Source organism: Pinus tabuliformis, chromosome J (assembly GCF_031772625.1).
Source record: "Pinus tabuliformis cultivar Carrire ecotype Pingquan chromosome J, CPIR1, whole genome shotgun sequence".
Taxonomy (NCBI): Eukaryota; Viridiplantae; Streptophyta; class Pinopsida; order Pinales; family Pinaceae; genus Pinus; species Pinus tabuliformis.
The window spans coordinates 1,002,266,270-1,002,287,635 of record NC_142295.1 but is presented as its reverse complement, the minus strand read 5'-3'; the positions used below and the strand labels follow the sequence as shown (position 1 = coordinate 1,002,287,635).

The window sequence follows — 21,366 nt, the reverse complement described above, 5'->3', positions numbered from 1 at the left end:
AAGCTATTTATGAGAAGGAAATGTTGGCAATACTCCATGCACTTAAGAAATGGCGACCCTACCTAATGGGAAGACACTTCAAGGTAAAAACGGATCATGATAGCCTTAAATACTTTTTAGAACAAAGATTATCCTCTGAAGAGCAACAAAAGTGGGTCACAAAGATGTTGGGTTATGACTTTGAAATCATCTACAAAAAAGGGAAGCAAAATGTGGTGGCAGATGCACTCTCAAGAAAGGATGAGGATGTGGAAGCATTGTTGTGTGCCATTTCTATTATCCAACCAGATTGGATAAACGAAGCAAGGGAGGAATGGAAGAATGACGAAGAAGTGTGGGCACTTATTCGAAAGCTACAACAAGATTCCAGTACTTCTGATACATTTAGCTGGAAAAATGATTCGTTATGGTACAAAGATCGCTTATACCTCTGTAAGAATTCCCAGCTAAAACAAAAGATTCTTATGGAATTGCACACTTCTCCCTTAGGAGGGCACTCAGGATTTTTAAAACTTACCACAGGGTTAAGAAGGAATTTTTTTGGGATGGCCTTTATCCATTCCAAGCCAACGTTGGGAGGAGGTTTCAATGGATTTTATCACAGGTTTACCCAAGTTTGAGGGAAAGAGTGTCATCATGGTGGTAGTTGACAGACTTACCAAGTATGCACACTTTTGTGCATTATCACATCCATTTAAAGCCAGTACAGTTTCTATTGCATTTATGGAAACAATTCAAAAGCTACATGGAAACCCAAAGATTATTGTAAGTGACAGAGATCCCATTTTCACTGGAAATTTTTGGACAAAATTATTTTCTTGTCTTGGTACTCAGTTAGCTCATAGCTCATCTTATCATCCTCAATCTGATGGGCAAACTGAGATAGTAAACAAATGTTTGGAAGGATATCTTCGTTGCTTTGTATCTGATAAACAGACACAATGGGTCAAATGGTTGCCTCTGGCTGAATGGTGGTATAACACTTCCTTCCATACAGCAACAAAAATGACCCCATTTATGGCACTTTATGGGTATCAACCACCATCCATCACATCATATTTAAGAGAAAATTCTAAGGTTCAGGTAGTGGAACATCACATCGAACATCAACAACAAGTCCTCCAACTCTTAAAGGATAACCTCGTGTTGGCACAAAATAGAATGAAACAACAGGCAGATCAACATCGCAGTGAAAGAAGTTTTGATGTAGGTGATTGGGTATTCCTATGGCTACAACCATATAAGCAAATGTCCCTAAAGCAAGCTAAGAAGGATAATAAATTATCACCAAAGTATTATGGTCCGTACAAGGTGTTGCAAAAGATTGGTACTATGGCATACAAATTGGAGCTTCCTGCAGCTTCTCGATTGCACCCAGTTTTCCATGTTTCATGTTTAAAGAAGGTTATAGGTGACAAGCTCCCAATTCAAACAATATTGCCAGAACTTGACGAGGAAGGAAAAATTATATTGGAACCAGAAGCAGTCACAGAAACAAGAACTCGACAGCTACGAAATCGATCAATTTTAGAGTATCTTATCAAGTGGAAGAACTTATCTGCTGAAGATTCCACATGGGAGGATGAGAATTTTATGTAGAAGTATCCAGAACTACTCAAGCGTTGAGGACAACACTTTTTTGAAGGAGAGGGGCATGTTGGGTCCCTATAATACTAGTGATTACCCCATTACTATTGTAGTTATACCCCTTATTTATATTGTTGTGCCCCTATTACCCCCATATTGTTATTTCTGTGCCCCATAGAATCCCTCTATTGTTATTTTTGTGGCTTTATATTATTATTGTTAGGTCGGCTCGATTATATTTTGACTCCTTAGACTCCTATATATAGAAAGGAGGTTTTGTCATTTGTATCATCCAATAATTGTTCATTTATGTAATGTAAAGGAGGTTGCCCCCTCGAAGAGGCTGAATTCTAAGGCGTTGATCTATCTTTTCTATCTTTTCTTGAGCTGGTTTCATAACACTCCAACCCCCTGGCTCTTGTACTAGCCGATCTGTTTACTAGTACGTAGGCGCTGGCCTACATAAGGCTCCAACCTTCACTCGTTTCCCAGCTGCTACTGGAAGGGAGCTCCAACTCCCTAGCTCTTGTACTGGCCGATATGTTTACCAGTACGTAGGTGCCGGCCTACAGAAGGCTACGACCTTCTCTCTTCCTCCAGGGACCATGTTTCATAAATTTTCATACTAGATACTCCTGGAACACAACAATACAAATTAAGGCCTCGTTTCATCAAATTTTCATACTAGACCCATCAAAAACTTTGAAACTCAAACTGCATCAACCAACAATCAGTTAATCTGAACAATCAGATCACTGTCACCAGAACACTGTGTTGAACCCATAAACTTGCATCATCATTTAGAACCAGCTGTAACCTCAAAAATCATGCATCAGAATGTATACACTACTTTACTGAACCCAACCTGCGTGTATACGCTACTTCCTTTAACCAAACTTGCGTATACCCTCAAAACTACTGAAACATAAATGAATCAAGTTTGTACCAACCAACAATATACTGAACATCTACTGTCAATTTACAAAGCTTTACACAGGCAGTAGCAGAGATAACCCTTCTTACTTAGACAATCAATCAATCAGACACCAAACTCCTTATGCATTCAGTTTTACATTCAGATCTAAGAAGACTTCATTGATAGACAGTAATAAAACAACAGAACTGATCAAATAGATCAGTTAGATCTGAAGAATAGGCTTTTCTTTTGTATACGCTACTTGGAAGAGTAGAACCTGCATGTATACGCGCTTTTACCAAGATGAACCAACGTATAGATCTGCAAATATTAACTCATAACTTCACTGCTATTCCAGACTTCAGACAAACCCAGATCATGACATTTAAAGAATAAAACATGCGTTACTATTCAGATCTAGGCTATCCATGATCAAACCACATAATGATAATTCATTTCAAGCCTCATGATCTCGATCCATCATCCATCATCAACCACTTAGGCGCATCCTTATTTTAGATCAAGCAAAGCATCAGAAACCCATAACCTGCATATTTGATCTAACTCTTCATAAGATATTCAATACTTGCACCCATCTAGCCCTTTGATCTTGTCCTCCTTATATACTTAGATCCTTTGTCAATACCTCGGACCAAAACCACTTAGTACCCGTGGTATTCTTGGGCGGGATCAAATAGTCGTTACTTCGCTCAATATTGTGGGCTAATACCATGGTATTGACCTCTAGTATTCTTTGCTCTTGAATTTCCTTGTTTTTCCAACTTGTACACGCTTTTCCTCTTGTGAGAGTGCGTGTATATGTATACACTCTTTTTGTTCTGTGCGCCCGCGTGTATACGCCACTTGGACAAATTGAACTAGCGTATACCTCTCTTTCTTCAATCTCTCGAGTCTGATATGTAATCCTTGCTATTAACCTGTTGCACTGTGAACTGTCATCTATGTGAGTTGCCATCGAGGATAACATCTGTATCATAATGCCAACTTGGAGTTGCCTTGAGCAAGGTTGACAATGAAACTCCCACCACCCTCCACCAACTTTTCAACATAATCCCTTTTTAATATTTTAAAAAATCTAAAATAACCCAAGTTTAAGGTGTCTCATCATGACCATTGGCCAAGGATACTTATTATAATTTTCATTTTCATTTTTCTTTGATTATTTTGTATTTTTAGAATAAAACAATCCAAAATTTTATTCCAAAGTGAACTCAGGGTTATTGCAAGAGATTTGTAGTTAAAGTCCAACATTGCAAACTGATCAATATTCCTTGTTTGGGCAAGGACTAATAACCAAAAATCTCATGCAATCAAATCATTATCCATTACCACTTCTTCAATTTTGTGTATTGAAACAATCATGCCATAGTAATATGTGATATAATGTGAATATAGTTCGTGAGAAGCATTTGCAAGTAAGTACACATTGACAATCGGTTCCATCAATGATCCCATCTATGATCATACCTTATTCCTTGTTAGTACAACAACCTTTCATGTTGGGTACTTAATGTGTTAGTGAATGTTCATTGATAAACTTTTCACATGACACCTTTGAGTCACAATATTTTTTTAATCAGAGATTATTAGCTCCGAAATTTTTAGCCTAGTAAGAAATTTTTATCATTGAAACTCTCATATGCCCTTTAGATGTTTGCTTTCCCTTTCAAATTGCAACTTTGATTGACAATGCCTATCTAAGACTTCTTGCTAAAGACACTTCTATACCTATAGAAAATGAAGTCAATAAAGCTATCTCCTTCATCAATAATATCTATAATGTTTAACATCAAGTTGGAGAAATTTTATGGCACACTTCAACTAATAACAGATAATGACATGACAAACATCATGCCCTCACAACTTCTTGGTTGCGATAGAGTCTATCTTCACATTCAAAATACAAGTTTACATGCCCATGTCGATAGTTATGATCACTTTAAACAATCCTTATAACATCATGTTGAGGGCCCCGAAATCGGGTCAACAACAAGGGGGATACCCACCCGGTCGGGAACCTGGTTGGCGGTTCCTTGCCCGTTTGGTGTAGCGGGTCCGACTGGGGATGATGGGACCAGCTTCCCAATCTAAAAGATGTGTGTGTGTAGATTTTGAAGATACTAATCTAAAGGTAATTTTAAACTAATTTAATTCTAGACTCTAAACTGACTCTATGCTACTGTAATCTAACAAAAACAACACATCTAATCTATACTAACCCGGGGTAAAATTCTTTCATTATGCGATCTAAAAAGATTTCATACAACAACTGGTAATAAAGATCATTCAGCTATCATAAGAATATAAATCAATTAAGATGAACCATTCTGCATAAGAAGTTAGGCACAACAGTTGTGAACATCATATCGCATAATCAGTTATTCATATGTCAAGCACAAACAAATGATTCCACCGTACAAAAGTTCCAAATGGTAATCTAGACATTCATACATTAACATATAAACAAATCAGCTGTATATCACTCTAAGAATATGAGCAGAAATTAATCAAGAGATAAAAGTACCATTTATGACTGATTTCACTCACAAACTTCAAGCAATAACGATTTATCTCTACTTACTTCTAACATCTACTAAGAGTACAGAAGTGCAACATCAGTAGCAGACATTAAAATGCAAACATAAATAAATCTTGATCCATCCATTCATCAAAAACCCCCTCCGAGGGTGCAAAAGTGCATGTTCCGAGGACAAGTTTTTTGACAAATTTCTGGACCCTTCTCCAAATGCCATGAGAAGGGTTAAATACTACTAACTAACTAATCTTAATTACACAAATTTAGGGAATGGCTTCAAATGACCGCCCTTTTACTAAAGCAAATTTATTTCTAAAAATTGAATCTAATTTCTAACCGTTTCTGTATCTGCTCCTTAGTGCTGTAAGCAATGTGAGGTTCGCCTGGAAAGAGTCGGCTGGTTGTCTTTTCCTTTTGCTCGGGCGATGAAAGTAGAAATAACAAAAGCTGGCACCTCTTTCTGACAACCTAGAAGATATTTTTGAAAATCTTCCTCTGGCTGGGTGTTTTTTGCTGTGTGTATACTTAGTATAACCCAGATTTCTTTCAAACTGATTGTGCTGTTGCTATTTCGGTTTCCGGCCGTGTGAATGACTCAATGAGTTAGGGATTTCGTTGCCTGAACAATCTTACGTATTGAAAATTGCTTCCATTCTTTGTTCCAGGCTTTTCTGAAGCATCATCCCTTTTCAGCGTTTTTCTTTTTGCTTTACCCAATCTGAGCTTCAGGATCTTTTGCAAACATGCTGCTTTTGTGCGCCTTTGACTCTGAGTCTTGGATAGTCTATTTTCATCAGTGTCTGTGGAGTGATACTCTGGAATCCGCGGCTCTGCTGCATGCGGCATTCATTTGCGAAGGCATCTCCTCTATGTTCTTCAAGTATTGGCGTTCTCCCCTTTTCCTTAGATGTTTCCTGCATATAGATTTATATCAGTTACTGCCTTACAGTTTACGCAAAGGAAAAGAGACATGACGAAAAGATTGACATGAAAGCTTTAAACTCTAATGAATGCATAATCATGACACTCATAACGACTTGACTCTTCGAAAAACGCAACACGATCATCTTTGGATACTCAGGCGTGCAATCATTAATTTCCCTTAAGGTGCGCGCTCGATTTTGGGTTTACAGATCATGCCGAAGAAACTTTGCGATGAGTGGTTTCTGCGATTCGTATCGCAGCAATTAATAGTCTCATTCGTCGCAGATCGCAAATCGCAAAATCGCAATTTTCATTTGCTCGTTGTGTGCTGCTTTTGCGACGTTTGCGATATGCGACGTCGCATATCGGCCGTCGGCGATTCCTTTTTATTTTCTTTTAAGGGCGCTTTCAAAATATGCGATGCGATGAATTTCGCATCGCTTCTTTGCAGCTTATTTACGCGCATAGGAAAACTCTTCACTCTCTCTCTGCGATGCGATATAGCTTTTAGGGAGTTAAATACAAAAATTTGGATAAAAATATTTTTGGGATTTTTTGTTAAGGGTCCCCCTTTGCTTGATATTATTGCTAATACTAATCAAAGAGGGGGGTTGTTGGTGACCACAACACATCATTAAGCATTATGGCAATAAAGCTTTCAACCTATCACCCTACCTTGGTAAGCATGGGGTTTCAATGTTGAGCTCTTCTAGCCTTATAATAATTAATTAAACATAGCACAACACCACCATATTCTTTATTGAACATATATCCCAAGTTCAACACATCACTTTTAATTAACCAAGTCATTGATAGTTAAGGTTGACATACTCACAACAAAGCTAGATAACTCTATTGCATTGTTGATGTATGTCAATTTCCTATAGAGACAAAGCACTTCACTCTCAAGCAAGTGCAACAAAAGTTTCCTCAATTGGTAAACAATGCCTCGAGTTTGTTACATTTACACCTCATTTATTACTTTGGGGATCTACACTTCTACCTCTAATGTAATGGGCAATGGGAACTATTTTCTACCTCAGAAGCGGCATTTGATATGTGTCTTATCGTTATTATAGTGTGCATTAAACACTTCTCAACTTATATTGTAGTGATTTTATATGTGTGAAGTATCCATTCATCACCACATTTAATACAACAACAACACATGTTAAATCTTTACCACATGAATAAATCTTGATGAGTAGACCTTCCATGTGGCACTTTTGACAAATCGACATTCCTTCAATTGTGCTTCCTCAACTCCAAAATTCTCTAGCTTAGGTAATAGAATTTCATCATTGAAAACCTCAACGCTGACAATTGGAAGTTTAGATAATCATAAACCTCATCTTAGCCTTAAACATGATTCCACAAGATACACAACCAAGCATTGTCATGATAAAAGCACCAAGATGAGAAATTTCTTTTTCCCTCCACTACTAACTATGCTTAAGTAAGGCTAACCTACATTAAAAAAAATCTACCCAAACATAAAATGCTATCACTAAATTTATACAGAATTCAATTAAACTAAAAAAACAACATAGCTTCCATAATTCACTCCCACAACAACCCTCCCATAGAATTTAAACCAAAAACTTAATAAAAACTAACCCTAATACAAACCGCCTAGTTTTTTACCAGCCATGAATCCAAATTAATAACACATGTACAAAAAAAACGAAAATATTTAAATTTTTTAAAAAGCGGACACTAAAATTTAAACAGCGCAGAGTTATATGTGATATCTGGCTTTCCCAAGTATTCATTCGCGGCCAATGGAGAACCTCCGGAATACAGAGTTATATGAGATATCTCGCTTTCCCAGATATTCATCCTAGGCCAACAGAACCTCCGCAATGTGCATTTATAGGAGCAGGAGCTCGAGTATTTGGCGCCAAATTCAAACTACGTTTCAAAGAGAAAGATAAATTGAATTTGTGCATTACCATTTTTTCCAATTCGTAATTTCAATGGACGATTTCGAAGCGCCTACATTCTCTCTCGGCTTCGATTTCGATTCGCAGCGTCCGTCATTCGCCCTTGGCTTTGACGAGGATGATGAAGAATTTGGAAACCCAGCCACTTCTAACGAAGATCATGAAATCAAACGCCACCCAGATATAATCGACATATCGGAATCGATCCCCGAACCTCGGGGTTTCCAACGGCAGGGATGGAGCCCAGGACCTCAAGTTTTCCCAGATCAAGACGATGAAGATTTGCAGTGCTGCAACGAAGAGCCGCTTCCGAGACTCAAGAGACTAAGACGAGGCCCCCCTGCGAATGATAATCAGGTCCCCGCTGCTAAATCCCAGTATCAAACTTCAGGTCCAGGGATCGAACTCGGGAAGCCCCCGATCGATTACGATGATATTGAAGATTTTTCCACCGATGACGAGTTTTTCAGAGGTTAGTTGAAATTAACCGTGAAGCAAGAGAATTTTTCTGTGAAATTCTGTTTCAACATCTATCTTGAAGTAATGCCTTTAAGATCATAATGTTCGCAGCAATTTATGTATAGAATGAAGTATACAGCAGATTATAATGTACTTACACCATTCGCCTTACATAAAGAAAAAGAAAAAGGAAAATTCTGTATTGTAGATCAGAGAGATTCGCTTACTGTTATCCTTATACAAAGAACGCTTATGTCATGTTATCGCTGCCTCTGTTTCTGGGCAGAATTAGGCATTTATGAGCATACTGCTATCTTAAGATAAAGCTCAGTAATTCCGTGCACACAAGATTGTCATCTTTAGATAAGTGCCATGACAGTGCACTAGGGTTTGCTCCGTTGCACTTAAGTTACTGTAATTTGTCTTAAAATACTGAAGGGTTTCAAAATAAATGCTTCTTTATTTGCTAACAGAAGACTGCAAAACTCCGAGAAACCGCAGCGTACGTCCAAGCAGTAGTGCGAAACTTTCCTTGTCTCGCTGTAAAGCTGTTACCACCCCGTCATTGGAAAACCTAAATTGCAGGTCTTCAGTTGTCAGTATGAAGAACTCTTCCAATATCAGCAAAAGCTCAGTGATAAAGCCAGCTCTGGGAAAAAAAATTGGTCCAGTTGGGAAAATCCAGCAATCAACATGCGATTTCAGTGAAGAAGATGATGACCTTGTAGTTAAGAGCCCAGTTTCTTGGAATGCAGGGGCTACAAAGGCAAATGATAACGTAGCAGCAAAAGTTCTGTTTGGGAGCTCGAAGATAATGGAAGGCACAAAACCTTTTGAAAGGAAGCTCCCTTCTCAAGATTTGCGAAGCATTTTACTGCAGTTGAAGGACCCAGTTTGGCAACGCCGGCTTTTGATGAGTTTTGTGAGGAATACTTTAGCTCTCGCAAGCAAACTGATCCTAATGTCTCTGCTGGAAAAAATGATCCTGTTCTTGATAACTCAGTGCCACCTGCTTATCAATTCTTTGAGAATGCTGACATGAGAATTCAGAGGCTGTTGCGTCAGCGGTTGCCCAATTTTTTGCCCATCAATTCTCTCCTGCGAGGAGAAAATCTGGGTGCAGAACAAGTAGAGATTGACTACTTGTAAGTAAACCTCAACCCAAGCTGTTCATGTCCTTTATGCCTTTATCTATTCATTCACTTTGAATAATATTTCCAATTCGTTTGAAAGCTATGGACTCTTGTGTCGTCGTTCTATTCCCCACCTAAATCAGCAAAGGATTTATGTCATTTAGCTCTTCAGCATGATTTATTTATGTTTTGTAGTCAGTTCAGCTTCTAATATGTCTCACCTGTTTTATTACCACAAATACCATTGCAGTTGGGATGATATTTAGTAAGACTCTTCTATTTCCATCCCCTCTTTCAGTATGCTACTGACAAGATTTGGACTCTTGCCAACCTGCTGACTACGAGATCTTCTGAACCCTTTTCTGTTACGGGTATTTGTTTTAGAGGATTTTGTCTGGCTTGTAACACATGTAAATTTCAGGAGTCAATTTGGTGCCAGTCAAGATACAAATGCTGCAAGTGGTTTAAATTTCCAAAGTCAGGTGTTAAATTCAACTCGGAAGAAGTCTTGTGCAAAGAGTGCAGGAAAGGGTAAGAAGCGTGTCCCAGATGGCACTGAAACTGGCATTTGGACAACTACAGGAAACCATATCACCAAACCAGTGATTCCAAGAGATGCAGGTAAAAGAAGAGTTAGTGCCAAAGGAAATGCTACTGGGTCCTGGTTTACCAATGCAGGAAGAAAGGTTTGAGAAACTCTCTCTCTTTCCCTTTTTCAGTTCAGTTGTGTGAACTCTATGTTCTCGAGTTACGGTCATACACAGTGGAGCAACTCACTACTTTCTCTAGTAATGAAGATCACCCCAGCTGTTTATGTTAAGTTTAAAGTTTCAATGCTAGTGTTTCAAATTATTTTTGCGATTATACAATTCTCTAATATTTTAACATAATCATTGGTGATTATTTACTTTCAGTGAAATATTAAGCTTTGACCCTTGTATATCAATGTGTTGTGTGTTTCTGGTGCAGGTTTATGTCACTAAAGATGGACGGGAAATGATGGGCCAAGCTGCATACTTACAGTATAAAAAGGTATGCTACATACTATTTTAGCTTTTCTTGTCCAACACTTACTAATGTGAAACTTCCCTTTATTTTAACTTCCACCATTCTCATAGCAGTCATCTTGCTTGTGTCCTTCAGCCTCCGCCCCTGTCTCCTTTTCATTTTTTATGTTTCTGCTTTTAATTTTTCTCTTTTCTTACTTGTGTTTTCAATTTCGTTTTTTCTTTTAGTTATTTCTGTTGCAGGTTTTGGATTAATTTTTCTTCTTTCATATTGGTGGTACATCTCTCAATGTACTGCCCTTCTCCAATGGTTTAAAGCTTCAACTTTGGTTCTGTTAGATAGCAGCCACTTTTTACATTTGCAACATTGTTCTATATTGATCTGCTGTCAGCCCTGTTGATGCTTTCACCGTTGAAACATAACTTTTGAAACTTCTAAAATTTGGAAATTAAACACTAACAGTTTCATTGGAAATGCTATTTGAATGGGTGTCTTTTTTCTAGCATACTGGTTACTGGTAAAATTGAGCTGTAAATGGAGAAATACTACTGCATATTCATGTAGTTCACCCATTTGTATATGCAGTTGTTTCCTTTCGATTTGTACGATTGATTGCTTGATGAAGTAATACATATATATGTCCATTTTGGCAGGGACAACTATATTTATATTTATACTTTAAAACTCTTTCATGTAATTAAGTACACCACCTCCAGCTCGTAGGTAAGTGTATGATAGTTTTCAGGGCTCAAAGCCACTCAACAAAAAGGTTGGAAGCCATTACAACTATATACTCAATATAAGCTCAACATGTCACTTGCGGGAATTGAGTCTAGATGGGGAGGATAATGGTCATTCTTTCCAACCACCTGAGATAAATGCAATGGATGAAATATACCCCTTGGAAAATTACCCCTAGGGTTGAAAAGAGTACATGAAAAAATTGTACCAGTATCACAATATTTCTTCTAATTTCAAACAGAGATGATATTGAATGCACAATAGTGTAAACAAGTAGTTGATTTTACCAACAACACCAACAGTACATAGCAGGTTACAAATTCACAATCTCACTCCTAGTGCTGTTACACCAGCAGATCTTGCTGTACAGTACTCATCAATTTATAAACAGTGGCAATCTTTTATTGAATGCACCAGCAATATACACAAGGATTACAACATCAGTTAATCCTGTCAGCAACACTGTATATTCGGCTGATTCAACACACAACTAACCAACTTGCATGATCATTAGCTCCCTTGTTGCCTCAGGAAACACCTTAACACTGCCCTTTACTGCTCCAATTGCACCTCACAGACTTTGCTGCCCTAGAATACCATAACGGACCTTTGCTACCTCCTGTTCTTCGCTGCTGCCTCACTGCTCCCAGAAATGCACTAATAGGCCTCACTGTTGCCCAGAGGTTGTCTTAACAGACCTCGCTGCTTTCCAGAGATGCCCCAACAGTCTATGCTGCATGCCAGAGATGCCTCCAGCCCTCGGTGCTGCCCGAGTTGCCCTGAGGCCTTTGCTGCTGCCTGGAGTTGATCCTCGTGTCTTCCAGAATCACCCTACAGCCCTTCGCTTCTGCCAGAATGGAACTCTGCTGCTCCTAGACTACCTTTCTCTTCCTCAGCACTACCTTAACAGCCCCTTGCTACCAAGAATCCACTTCACTGCCTCAGATATGACCTTAAAGAGGAGCTGCTGCCATAAAGAAGATTTTTATGGTTAATTAGTAAGATTTTTTGATTAGGATTTTAATTGAAATAGGGATAGGAATAAGATTTTAGAATTTAGGAATTATGGGATTTAGGAAATTGTTCCCAAGGACTAGGGTTAGGGTTTCTTAGAATTAGGATTAGGGTTTTTTTATTAGGATACACATCTATGCATTAGGGTTAGGGTGTCATCAAGGGATTAGGGCAAAAGGTTTCTTTAGGACAAGGGTTAGGGTTTGACATCAATGACAACCTTGATCCAATATTCTCCCCCTTTGTCATTGATGGCAATACTCTTCCTCTTTCCATGTTCTCTTCCCCTTTGACATTAATGTCAACCAATGTTGCAAACATCGGCATAGTGATAAAATCGGCACAGGTCCAAAAAATAAAAAAAATCGGAAAAATTGGAAAAGTATCGGTAAAAATTGGCAAACATTGGCAAAATCAAGATACCATTAAAATATTGGTAAAAATCGGCAAATATTGGCTAGGCCAAAAAATCGGGATTTCGAGATAAAATCGGGATGTTATCTAGATGTTCGCAATATTGATGTCAACTCCCCTTGTGATCATACTGCTCCCCTTGTCACCGTACTACTCCCCTTGACATCATGCTACTCTAATGGGATGCAAGAGAGATAACCCCAATTTGTTGACAAAGATGTTTATATGCTTCTTGTGGTAGGGGTTTTGTGAATATATCTGCAATTTTCTCCTTGGTATTGCCATACTCCAATCTGATGTTTTGTTCTATGACTTGTTCTCGGAGAAACTGATACTTAATAGGGATATGTTCTATCTTTGAATGCATCACATGATTCTTAGACAAACTAATAGTGCTAGTATTGTCACAATAGATAATGATTGGTTGATTTGTTTCTATATTGACATCTTTCAGAGCTTCCTTCATCCATAAAGTTTGTGTACAACAATCAATGTTTTAAAACTCGAACTTGAACTCGGAACCGGCCGAGGGTCAACTTCGACTCGGTATTGACTCGAACTAGTTGATTCCAATGACTCGAACTAGTTGATTCCAATGACTCGATCTTTGTAAAAAGTACATTAAATATTTAATTTTAATGAAAAATCATATTTTTAAAGATTTTCATTCATGTTTCCAAACTCAAAGCATTAGAATAATAGAGAGAAGACAACACTTGATCAAAGCATGCTCATGAATATATCTATTATATGCATGCTAATGAATATATCTATTATATCAAAATGGCATTGAGTGCACTGTCCAACGCATGTAATTTATAGAGATCAAAACAAAAACACATAACGAACGCTGCTCCAAAAACCAACTCCTCAATGCTGCTCCAAAACCCAACTCCAACTATTCACAAACTCCTCACAAATGCTCACATAAATACAATGAGATAGTTGTGAGGAAATATGAGGGGGTTGGGTCACCTTTATAGGCGTGGGAGAAGGGTAGAGGGCTAGGAAATAGTTTAAACAAAAAAAAAAATTGATTTCAAGTCCGCCCAACCCGCCTTTTTTCCCACCGCCGAGACCGACCAGTTTAAGTCGGGCTTGGTTGGTCCAGCCGATCCATTATTGAACCAGTCGAATCCATGACCAACTTGATCAGTTTGATAACGAATCGGCCGCCGAACCAGATAATTGACTTAGTCGATCCGGGAAGGGGTATGGCTTGGTCAACTAGGCTGATTCCGAGTTAGGCTTACCTAGTTTTAAAACTATGATAACAATCTGCAACAACTATGTATTCGACTTCAATTGTGGAAAGAGAGATAGATGATTGCTTTTTAGTTTTTACTAAGCCAAGATACAAGACAATCTCCCATGAAAAATGCATTCCCACTGGTACTTTTTGTATCATCCACACTTCCTGCCCAATTTGCATTAGTATATGCTGTTAGGGTAAGTGTGGTGCTTTTAGGATACCATAGTCCAAAATCAGGTGTTCCTTTCAAGTGTTTAAGAATCCTTTTTACAACCATCAAATGGGATTCTTTGGGAGTGGATTGGAATCTTGCCACCATTCCTACTGCTTGCATAATGTCTAGATGTGAAGTTGTCAGATATAAGAGTGCTCCAATTATTGATCTGTAAAGAGTAGCGTCTACACTGGGGGATTCATTGCCTTTACTTAATTTGCAACCTGTAGTCATAGGTGTGCTCACAATAACACATTTTTCCATCCCAAATTTCTTTAGCATATCTCTAAGATATTTTGCTTGAGATATGAACATACTTGCTTTAGTTTGAGTTACTTGAAGTCCAAGGAAGTAGGATAGCTCACCAATCATTGACATCTCAAATTCCTTAGACATATTTTGAGCAAATTCATGACACATCTCATCATTGTTGCTGGCAAAAATCAGGTCATCAACGTACACAAGTGTGATCAATAAGCCATTTTTATCTATCTTCATGTAAAGGTTGCTTCCAACTACTCCTCTTTTGAAGCCTTGTTGTTGAAGATAATGGTCAAGTTTAGCATACCAAGCTCTTGGAGCTTGTTTTAGTCCATACAAGGCCTTCCTTAATTTGCAAACAAAGTCTTTTCCTTCAGCTAAATTGAACCCTTCTGGTTGTTCCATGTAAACTTCTTCTTTTAGTTCACCATTTAGAAAGGCTGATTTTATGTCCATTTGATAAAATTTGAAGCTTTTTGAACAAGCAAATGCTAAGAACATCCTTATAGCTTCCAATCGGGCTATAGGGGCAAAGGTTTCTTCAAAGTCAATTCCTTCAATTTGTGAGTAACCTTTGCATACTAATCTTGCCTTATTTATGATGATTTGTCCATCTTCATTCATCTTATTCTTGAACACCCACTTGGTTCCTATAACATTCTTGTCTTTTGGACGAGGTACTAATTCCCAAGTTTTTTTTTTTGATTTGATGCATTTCTTCTTCCATTGCTTTAATCCAATGAGGATCCTTACTAGCTTGAGCAAATTTCTCTGGTTCTATCATAGATAGTAGGGCAACATCATTCCTTTTTGGTGTATTTTTCATCCTTCTTCGGGTTTGTATTACATCATCTCCATTTGATAATTAGATCTTTCGAATGATGCTTTTGAACAAATTTTACCCTTGATGGAGTTTGAGATGGTTCCTTTTGACTTTCTTGCTCTTTTTCTTCCTTTGTATTATCATCTTCAAATTCTTCAAGAATAGGATCTTATTCAATAGTTTCGACTTCTTTTTCAAGAAGTGCTTCATCAATATTCACATCAATACTTTCAACTACTTTTCGTAATCGATTGTTGTAGCATTTGTAGGCTTTGCTTCTTGTAGAATATCCAAGAAATATTCCTTCATCGACTTGAGAATCAAACTTCCTTGGTGAATCATCATTGATCTTCATAAAACATTTACTTCCAAATATTCTGAAATATTTTACTGAAGCAGGTCTTCCTTTCCATAGTTCATATGGAGTTTTGTCACCATTTGTTCGAAGTTGAGCCCTATTCATAGTATATATTGCTGCTCCAACTGCTTCTCCCAAATTTTGGTTGCAAATCAGCCACAAGTAGCATTGTTCTTGCCATGTCTTGTACTGATCTATTCTTTTTTTCAACTACATTTTTCTCTGGAGTTCTAGCAATAAACAATTCCCTTTTTTTTTTCCATGTACTTCACAAAATTCATTGAATTATTTTGAAGTAAATTCTCCACCTCTATCTGTTCTAAGACACTTGATTTTTTATTCTCTTTCATTTTCGACAAGAGCCTTGAAATTCTTAAAGCATTCTAGTGCTTTAGATTTAAATCTTATGAAAAATACCCACATCATTCTAGTATAATCATCTACAAATAATACAAAATACCTTTCTCCTTTTAGAGCTGGAGTTCTGGTAGGTCCAGATAGATCTGCATGGGTGATCTCCAAAGGCTTTGATGTAGAGCATTCCTTGGATTTGAAGTTGGTTCTTGTTTGTTTGCCATGTTGACATGGTGCACAAATCACTTTTTTAGGCTTTGAAATTATGGGGATATCTCTTACTGCTTGCATTTTGCTGATCCTTACCAAGTTCCCAAAGTTCAAATGCTCCAATCGCTTGTGCCATTGCCAACTCTCATCTACTCAACTCATGTAGCATTTCTCTTCTTGAATTTCACTTAGAACATAAGCATCATCTGATGTTCTTTGTCCTTTTCCTACAAGCTTTCCTGAAGAAGACTTCTTTATCTCACAATTATTGGCACTAAAAATAATGTTATGTCCTTGATCACAAATTTGGCGAACGCTTAGAAAATTATGCTTGAGTCCTTCAACCCTTGCCATTAACTAGAGTCAGTGCCTTTACCAACAATCCTACCACTTTCAAAAGATACATTTCCTTTTTTGTTTAGTGAGATAAACTTCTTTTGGTCCCCGGTCATGTGTTTAGAACATCCACTATCCACAAACCATTTGTTTTCTTCATTTTGTGCACACAAAAGCTAGACCACAATTTTCTATAGTGGATTCCTTTCTTCTCCAAATCTTTTCTTTTTGCATGAGGGAACAATTTTGAGCTTCATGACCTGGATTATTGTTAAAATTGGCAACTAGGGCCAAATTCCATGTGGGTCATCTTATGTATGGCAACTGATATTTTTCTTAGATTCCTCTCGTCGAGAGGTGTAGGATTGATCTAAAGATCATTTGATTCCGACAAGTATTCATGGAGATATGAATTTATTTGTGTTATGGGACAATTCGTCAAGGTCAGCCAGCAACCAAATTGCCCCCACTTGTGCTCAACGTTTTAGTATAAATAGAGGTGCCTTGAAGGTCATTTGTACACACACTTCTTGTGATCTCTTCCTCTCCACTTGTCTTGGGTTTTGGTGGGAGGAGAGATCCTAAGAAGACAATGCTGCCCTAATGGAGATGATGCCCTAAAGTGCCCTAATGGAGATGATGCCCTAAAACGCAGTCATGGAGATGATGCCCTAAAACCCAGTCATGAAGATGCCCTAAACGCAGGTCTAGAAGAGACCTACAATGCTGATCTATGAGGCCTTAAATCAGTTGTCACAATGTGCCCTAACAGCAGACTTATGACAAGATCTATGGTGCATAAAAAGCTTTGTTTTGGCCGCAGAAGACAGGAGCCCAACGAAGGTGAAGGAAGGCATAGTTTATGCCTCCTAGACTATTTGGAAGCCAAGTTACTACAGGCTGGAGGCTGAGGTCATGATGGGAAATTCTGGGCAGAAATAAAAGAAACCTCACAAGTGAACAGGTCAAGTTTCCTTGGTAATTACAGGTAGGAAGGGAGGCTTGTTTTGGAGGGTGAGATGTATTAGGCCCTCCAAAACAAGGCCACATATTCCTGTAGTAGCAGCGAAGGAAATGAGCCTTGTTGAGGGTTTCTGAAGTGTTTTTGTAGGCAACATGATGCGCTAGACAGGGCCGACCAAGTGTAGTAGGCAGCCACATTGAAGAAGGACAAACCTAGGTGGTTTGAACTTTGTGGAGCAACTTGTGCATGGAATGATGGGTATTTTCTCTGGCTGATGAGATGCAGATTTAAGAGGACTATTGTAGCTGGAAGAAGGGAAGAACAGGACTGTTTGGATGCCCTAACTCGTGATCTAATGCTATAACAGTACACACAAGTTCCAAGTATGTATTTGATATGTTGCTGCCTATGTGTGAGGGTTGGTAGGACTGTCTTGATGGCCTAACTAGTCCACGATGAAGGCTGCCCAATCTGCTGCAGCAAATAGAGAAATCCCCTAAACAGTGAATTAATGCAGAACATGATAAGATGTGACAACGTTGCTATAAGGTGCAGCATGATGTTGAATGCTGCTGCATAATGATGGGCATCGTGATGAAGTGTTGTGTAGCATGTCATGTACAACACTTGGTAACAAAGTGCAGCACAGTGATAATAAATGCTACAATGAGATGCAACATGATGGGCACAGTGAGGTACAACATGATGCAACACGGGTAGGTGCAACAAGAAGATAAGGTACAACATGAAGATTAGGTGCAGCACAGTGAGGTGCAGCATGGTGATGGAGTCACCTTGGATCAGTGGAAGCAGTTTTCCTTCACCTAAGCTCAGATCAACTACCTCATATGCCATCTTCCTAGAGAAGATCTCTGCTCTTATTTAGATAAGTCAAAAGGTTGACTTTTGATGTATATGTACTATCTCTCTCTCTGCTGAACTATTGAAGAACATATAAGAAGAATTGATCAAGGGTTTCCCCACATTGGGGTTTGTCCCTAGTTGGCGCCACATCTTGTGTCCTCTTGTCTTGGCTTGTCTTCTGCGATTTATGTTTATGTTCTATCTGCAATTTATTATTATGCTGATGTGATTGCTAATCTGGAAAAGATATTGAGCTTATTGGAAAAATTGAAATAAATTGCGCTAAGCATAGAACATACCAAAACTTAACAATTATTACATTTGAACCATTCTAGACTATATTTTGACAAGAGATCAAATGAGTTATAAGTTTTGATATGATCTTGTCTCCTTGAATTAATAGGCTTATTTGAGAAGTTGGTCCTATCCCTCCTTAGCTTATCATTCTTATTATTTCCATAAGCCTTACAATGCTTAGCTTTGTGACCAAATTTTTTGCAAAGAAAACAATGGCCAAGGAAAATAGTTTGATACCTGTTTGGATAGCCTTGACTTGACATGATATCCTTTTCTGGAAGGGACTTCTTCTCATTTCTTGGATTGATGTAAGATCCTTGACTTGGATAGAACTGCTTCTCACCTTTTGGATGCTTGCAAAGGGCATCAACATAGCTTCTTGGTTTTTCTTCATTGTGAGTGTAAGTGTTCTCCTTTGAGTTGGATGATTCACCTATGTAGCCAATCCCTGATTTATCATATTGTGGTCTTTGAGTGTTGAGAATGACATCAAGGGTTTGAGAGCTTTTTAAACTTTTGTTAACTTGGTCAAACTCCTTTTTGAGAGAGACCACTTCTGCTTCTAGTTTCTTGCAAATTTCTTCCTTTTCCTTCAATTTGTTGTTCAAGATTTCTTCTTTTTCAATCTTGAGGGTGATGATTTTCTTCCTTAGTTTTTTATTTTCTTCAATAGCACTAATTAGTAGTTCATCCATGTTACCTTCTTCTTCTTCGTGTTCATTGGTGTCATATGTGAATGCCATAAATAGTACTTCACTACTTCCTGCATAGTCATCTTCTTCATCAGAATCATCACTATCTTGTTTGAGGAAGAAATTCCTTTTGGTTGACCCTTTCTTGAATGAATTTTTCTTAGGTTCATTTATATCAGAATCATTTCTCTCTTGTTTGGAGAATATTTTTTTCTTGTTTGATCCTTTATTCTTGAAAACTCTCCTTTTGGGTCCATCTTCATCATCACTATCATCTTTGGAAGGACATTTTGCAAGCATAATGTCCTATTTTACCACATTTAAAACAAATAAGAGGGTACTTACCTTTGAGTTTTGACCCTTTCTTTAGCTTCTTCACAAATTGTGCCAATTCAACATCAGGGTCATCATTGCTGCAATTACAACTTTTCCCTTTTCTTGATGCTTTTGAGGCCTTGAAAGCAACTTCTTTGGGATTTGAGATTCCTTTTCTCATTTCATATGCAATGAGAATTCCATGAAGTTCATCCATTGACAAGGTGTCCAAGTCTTTCAATTCTTCTATGGCACTGACTTTGGAATCAAACCGTTTTGGAAGTGATCTGAAAGCTTTCTGGACAATGGTCTTTTCTTCAATGTCTTGACTCTTCACCTAGACCTTTGAGTGAGTTGACAACTTCATCTACTCGGAGAAAATAAGCAGCAATGTCTTCTTATTCATTCATTTTTAGACTTTCAAATTGTCTTCTAAAAATTTGGAGTTTTGCCTTCTTGACTTTGGTATCTCCATCATAAATGCTAATGAGCTTGTCCCACATTTCCTTAGCTGATTCGCAGTTCATAACCTTTGTGAATTCTGAATCAGATATTCCACTTGTTATGGAATTTAAGGCCTTGGCATTTGCTATATAAAGTTTTCTTCCATCCTGATCTGCTGGTGGAGAAGGTGGAACTTTATAACCATCTAGAACTGATTTCCATACTTCTTGTCCAAGAGACATCAAATAGAATTTCATCCTAACTTTCCAGAAAGCAAAATTTGTTCCATCAAATTGAGGGACCTTTCTTGCATCCTTACTGGCCATTGTGATTCAAAATCCTTCTTCCAGCTATTAGGCTGATTATGAAGAAGCTGGCTCTGATACCAATTGTTGAAACACTGAGAGGGGGTCGGGCGGTGAATCAATATTTCTTACAATTGTAATTAATTCCAGTTAATATTTTTGCACAATTTAAACCATAACAGTAATAAAAGATTTTATTAATAAAATGTTGAGGACACCAATCCTCTATTACAATTGTGACAAGCTCCAAGTGTAAAAATTGTTCTAGGGCTCCAACCCTAAGGACAACAACCCCTGTTTTTGAAAATGTTTTAGGGCTCTAACCCTAAGGACACCAATCCCTGAATTTTGAAAATGTTTTAGGGCTCCAACCCATAAGTCAAGAGTGCACAGGTCTGGAATGCATCCTCAAATCCTCTATCTCTTTACTGGATTGCAAGTATAACTCTTCATTGTACTGCAAGTATATCTCTTCACTGGACTGCACAGGACTGAAAAGCTTCCACAAATAACTCTGCAATAAGTCACTAGTCATAGATCACTAGAATCACTGTAATTGTTACTGCAACAGTCTCAAACTGCACCTAGGTCACTTCGAATTAAGCCCTTCAACATGTTTATATCACAGGTTCACAATTATCTCCAACAGTCTCCAAAAGATCAAACAATTTTCCAAAGCGGTCTCAACCAATTCACCAAACAGGTTACTGTAATAGTGTTTTTTTTTCTAAGTTATACTAATTCTATTAATGAAAAAAAGATATCATACACTGAGGCCGAAGCCTGTACTTAACCATGCCAGAGGAATGGCATCAACCAGCAAAAGTCTGGATTTGAACTGCCCAGAAGGGAAACCAGTCCGTAACCAAAAGGTTCAGAAAATTAGCTTGCTGTCCATGCAGGGGAAACCAGCAAAGCATCCAGTTTTGTATCATTGTATCTAATGAGACCAAAAGAAGAAAACCCAACTGAAGAGTCGAA

General features: G+C 38.0%; 1 protein-coding gene across 1 annotated transcript in view; it reads left to right on the top strand.

Moving 5' to 3' along the window:
* The first annotated feature begins 7,960 nt into the window (after nt 1-7,960).
* The window catches only part of LOC149230233 (Rho GTPase-activating protein), a 34,391-nt gene continuing 20,985 nt past the window's right edge, over nt 7,961-21,366 (top strand). The window contains exons 1-5 of the mRNA XM_089381242.1: nt 7,961-8,399; nt 8,860-9,207; nt 9,267-9,531; nt 9,941-10,205; nt 10,489-10,551. Coding sequence (XP_089237368.1) covers nt 7,961-8,399; nt 8,860-9,207; nt 9,267-9,531; nt 9,941-10,205; nt 10,489-10,551 — 1,380 coding nt within the window. The remainder of the gene's footprint in view (nt 8,400-8,859; nt 9,208-9,266; nt 9,532-9,940; nt 10,206-10,488; nt 10,552-21,366) is intronic.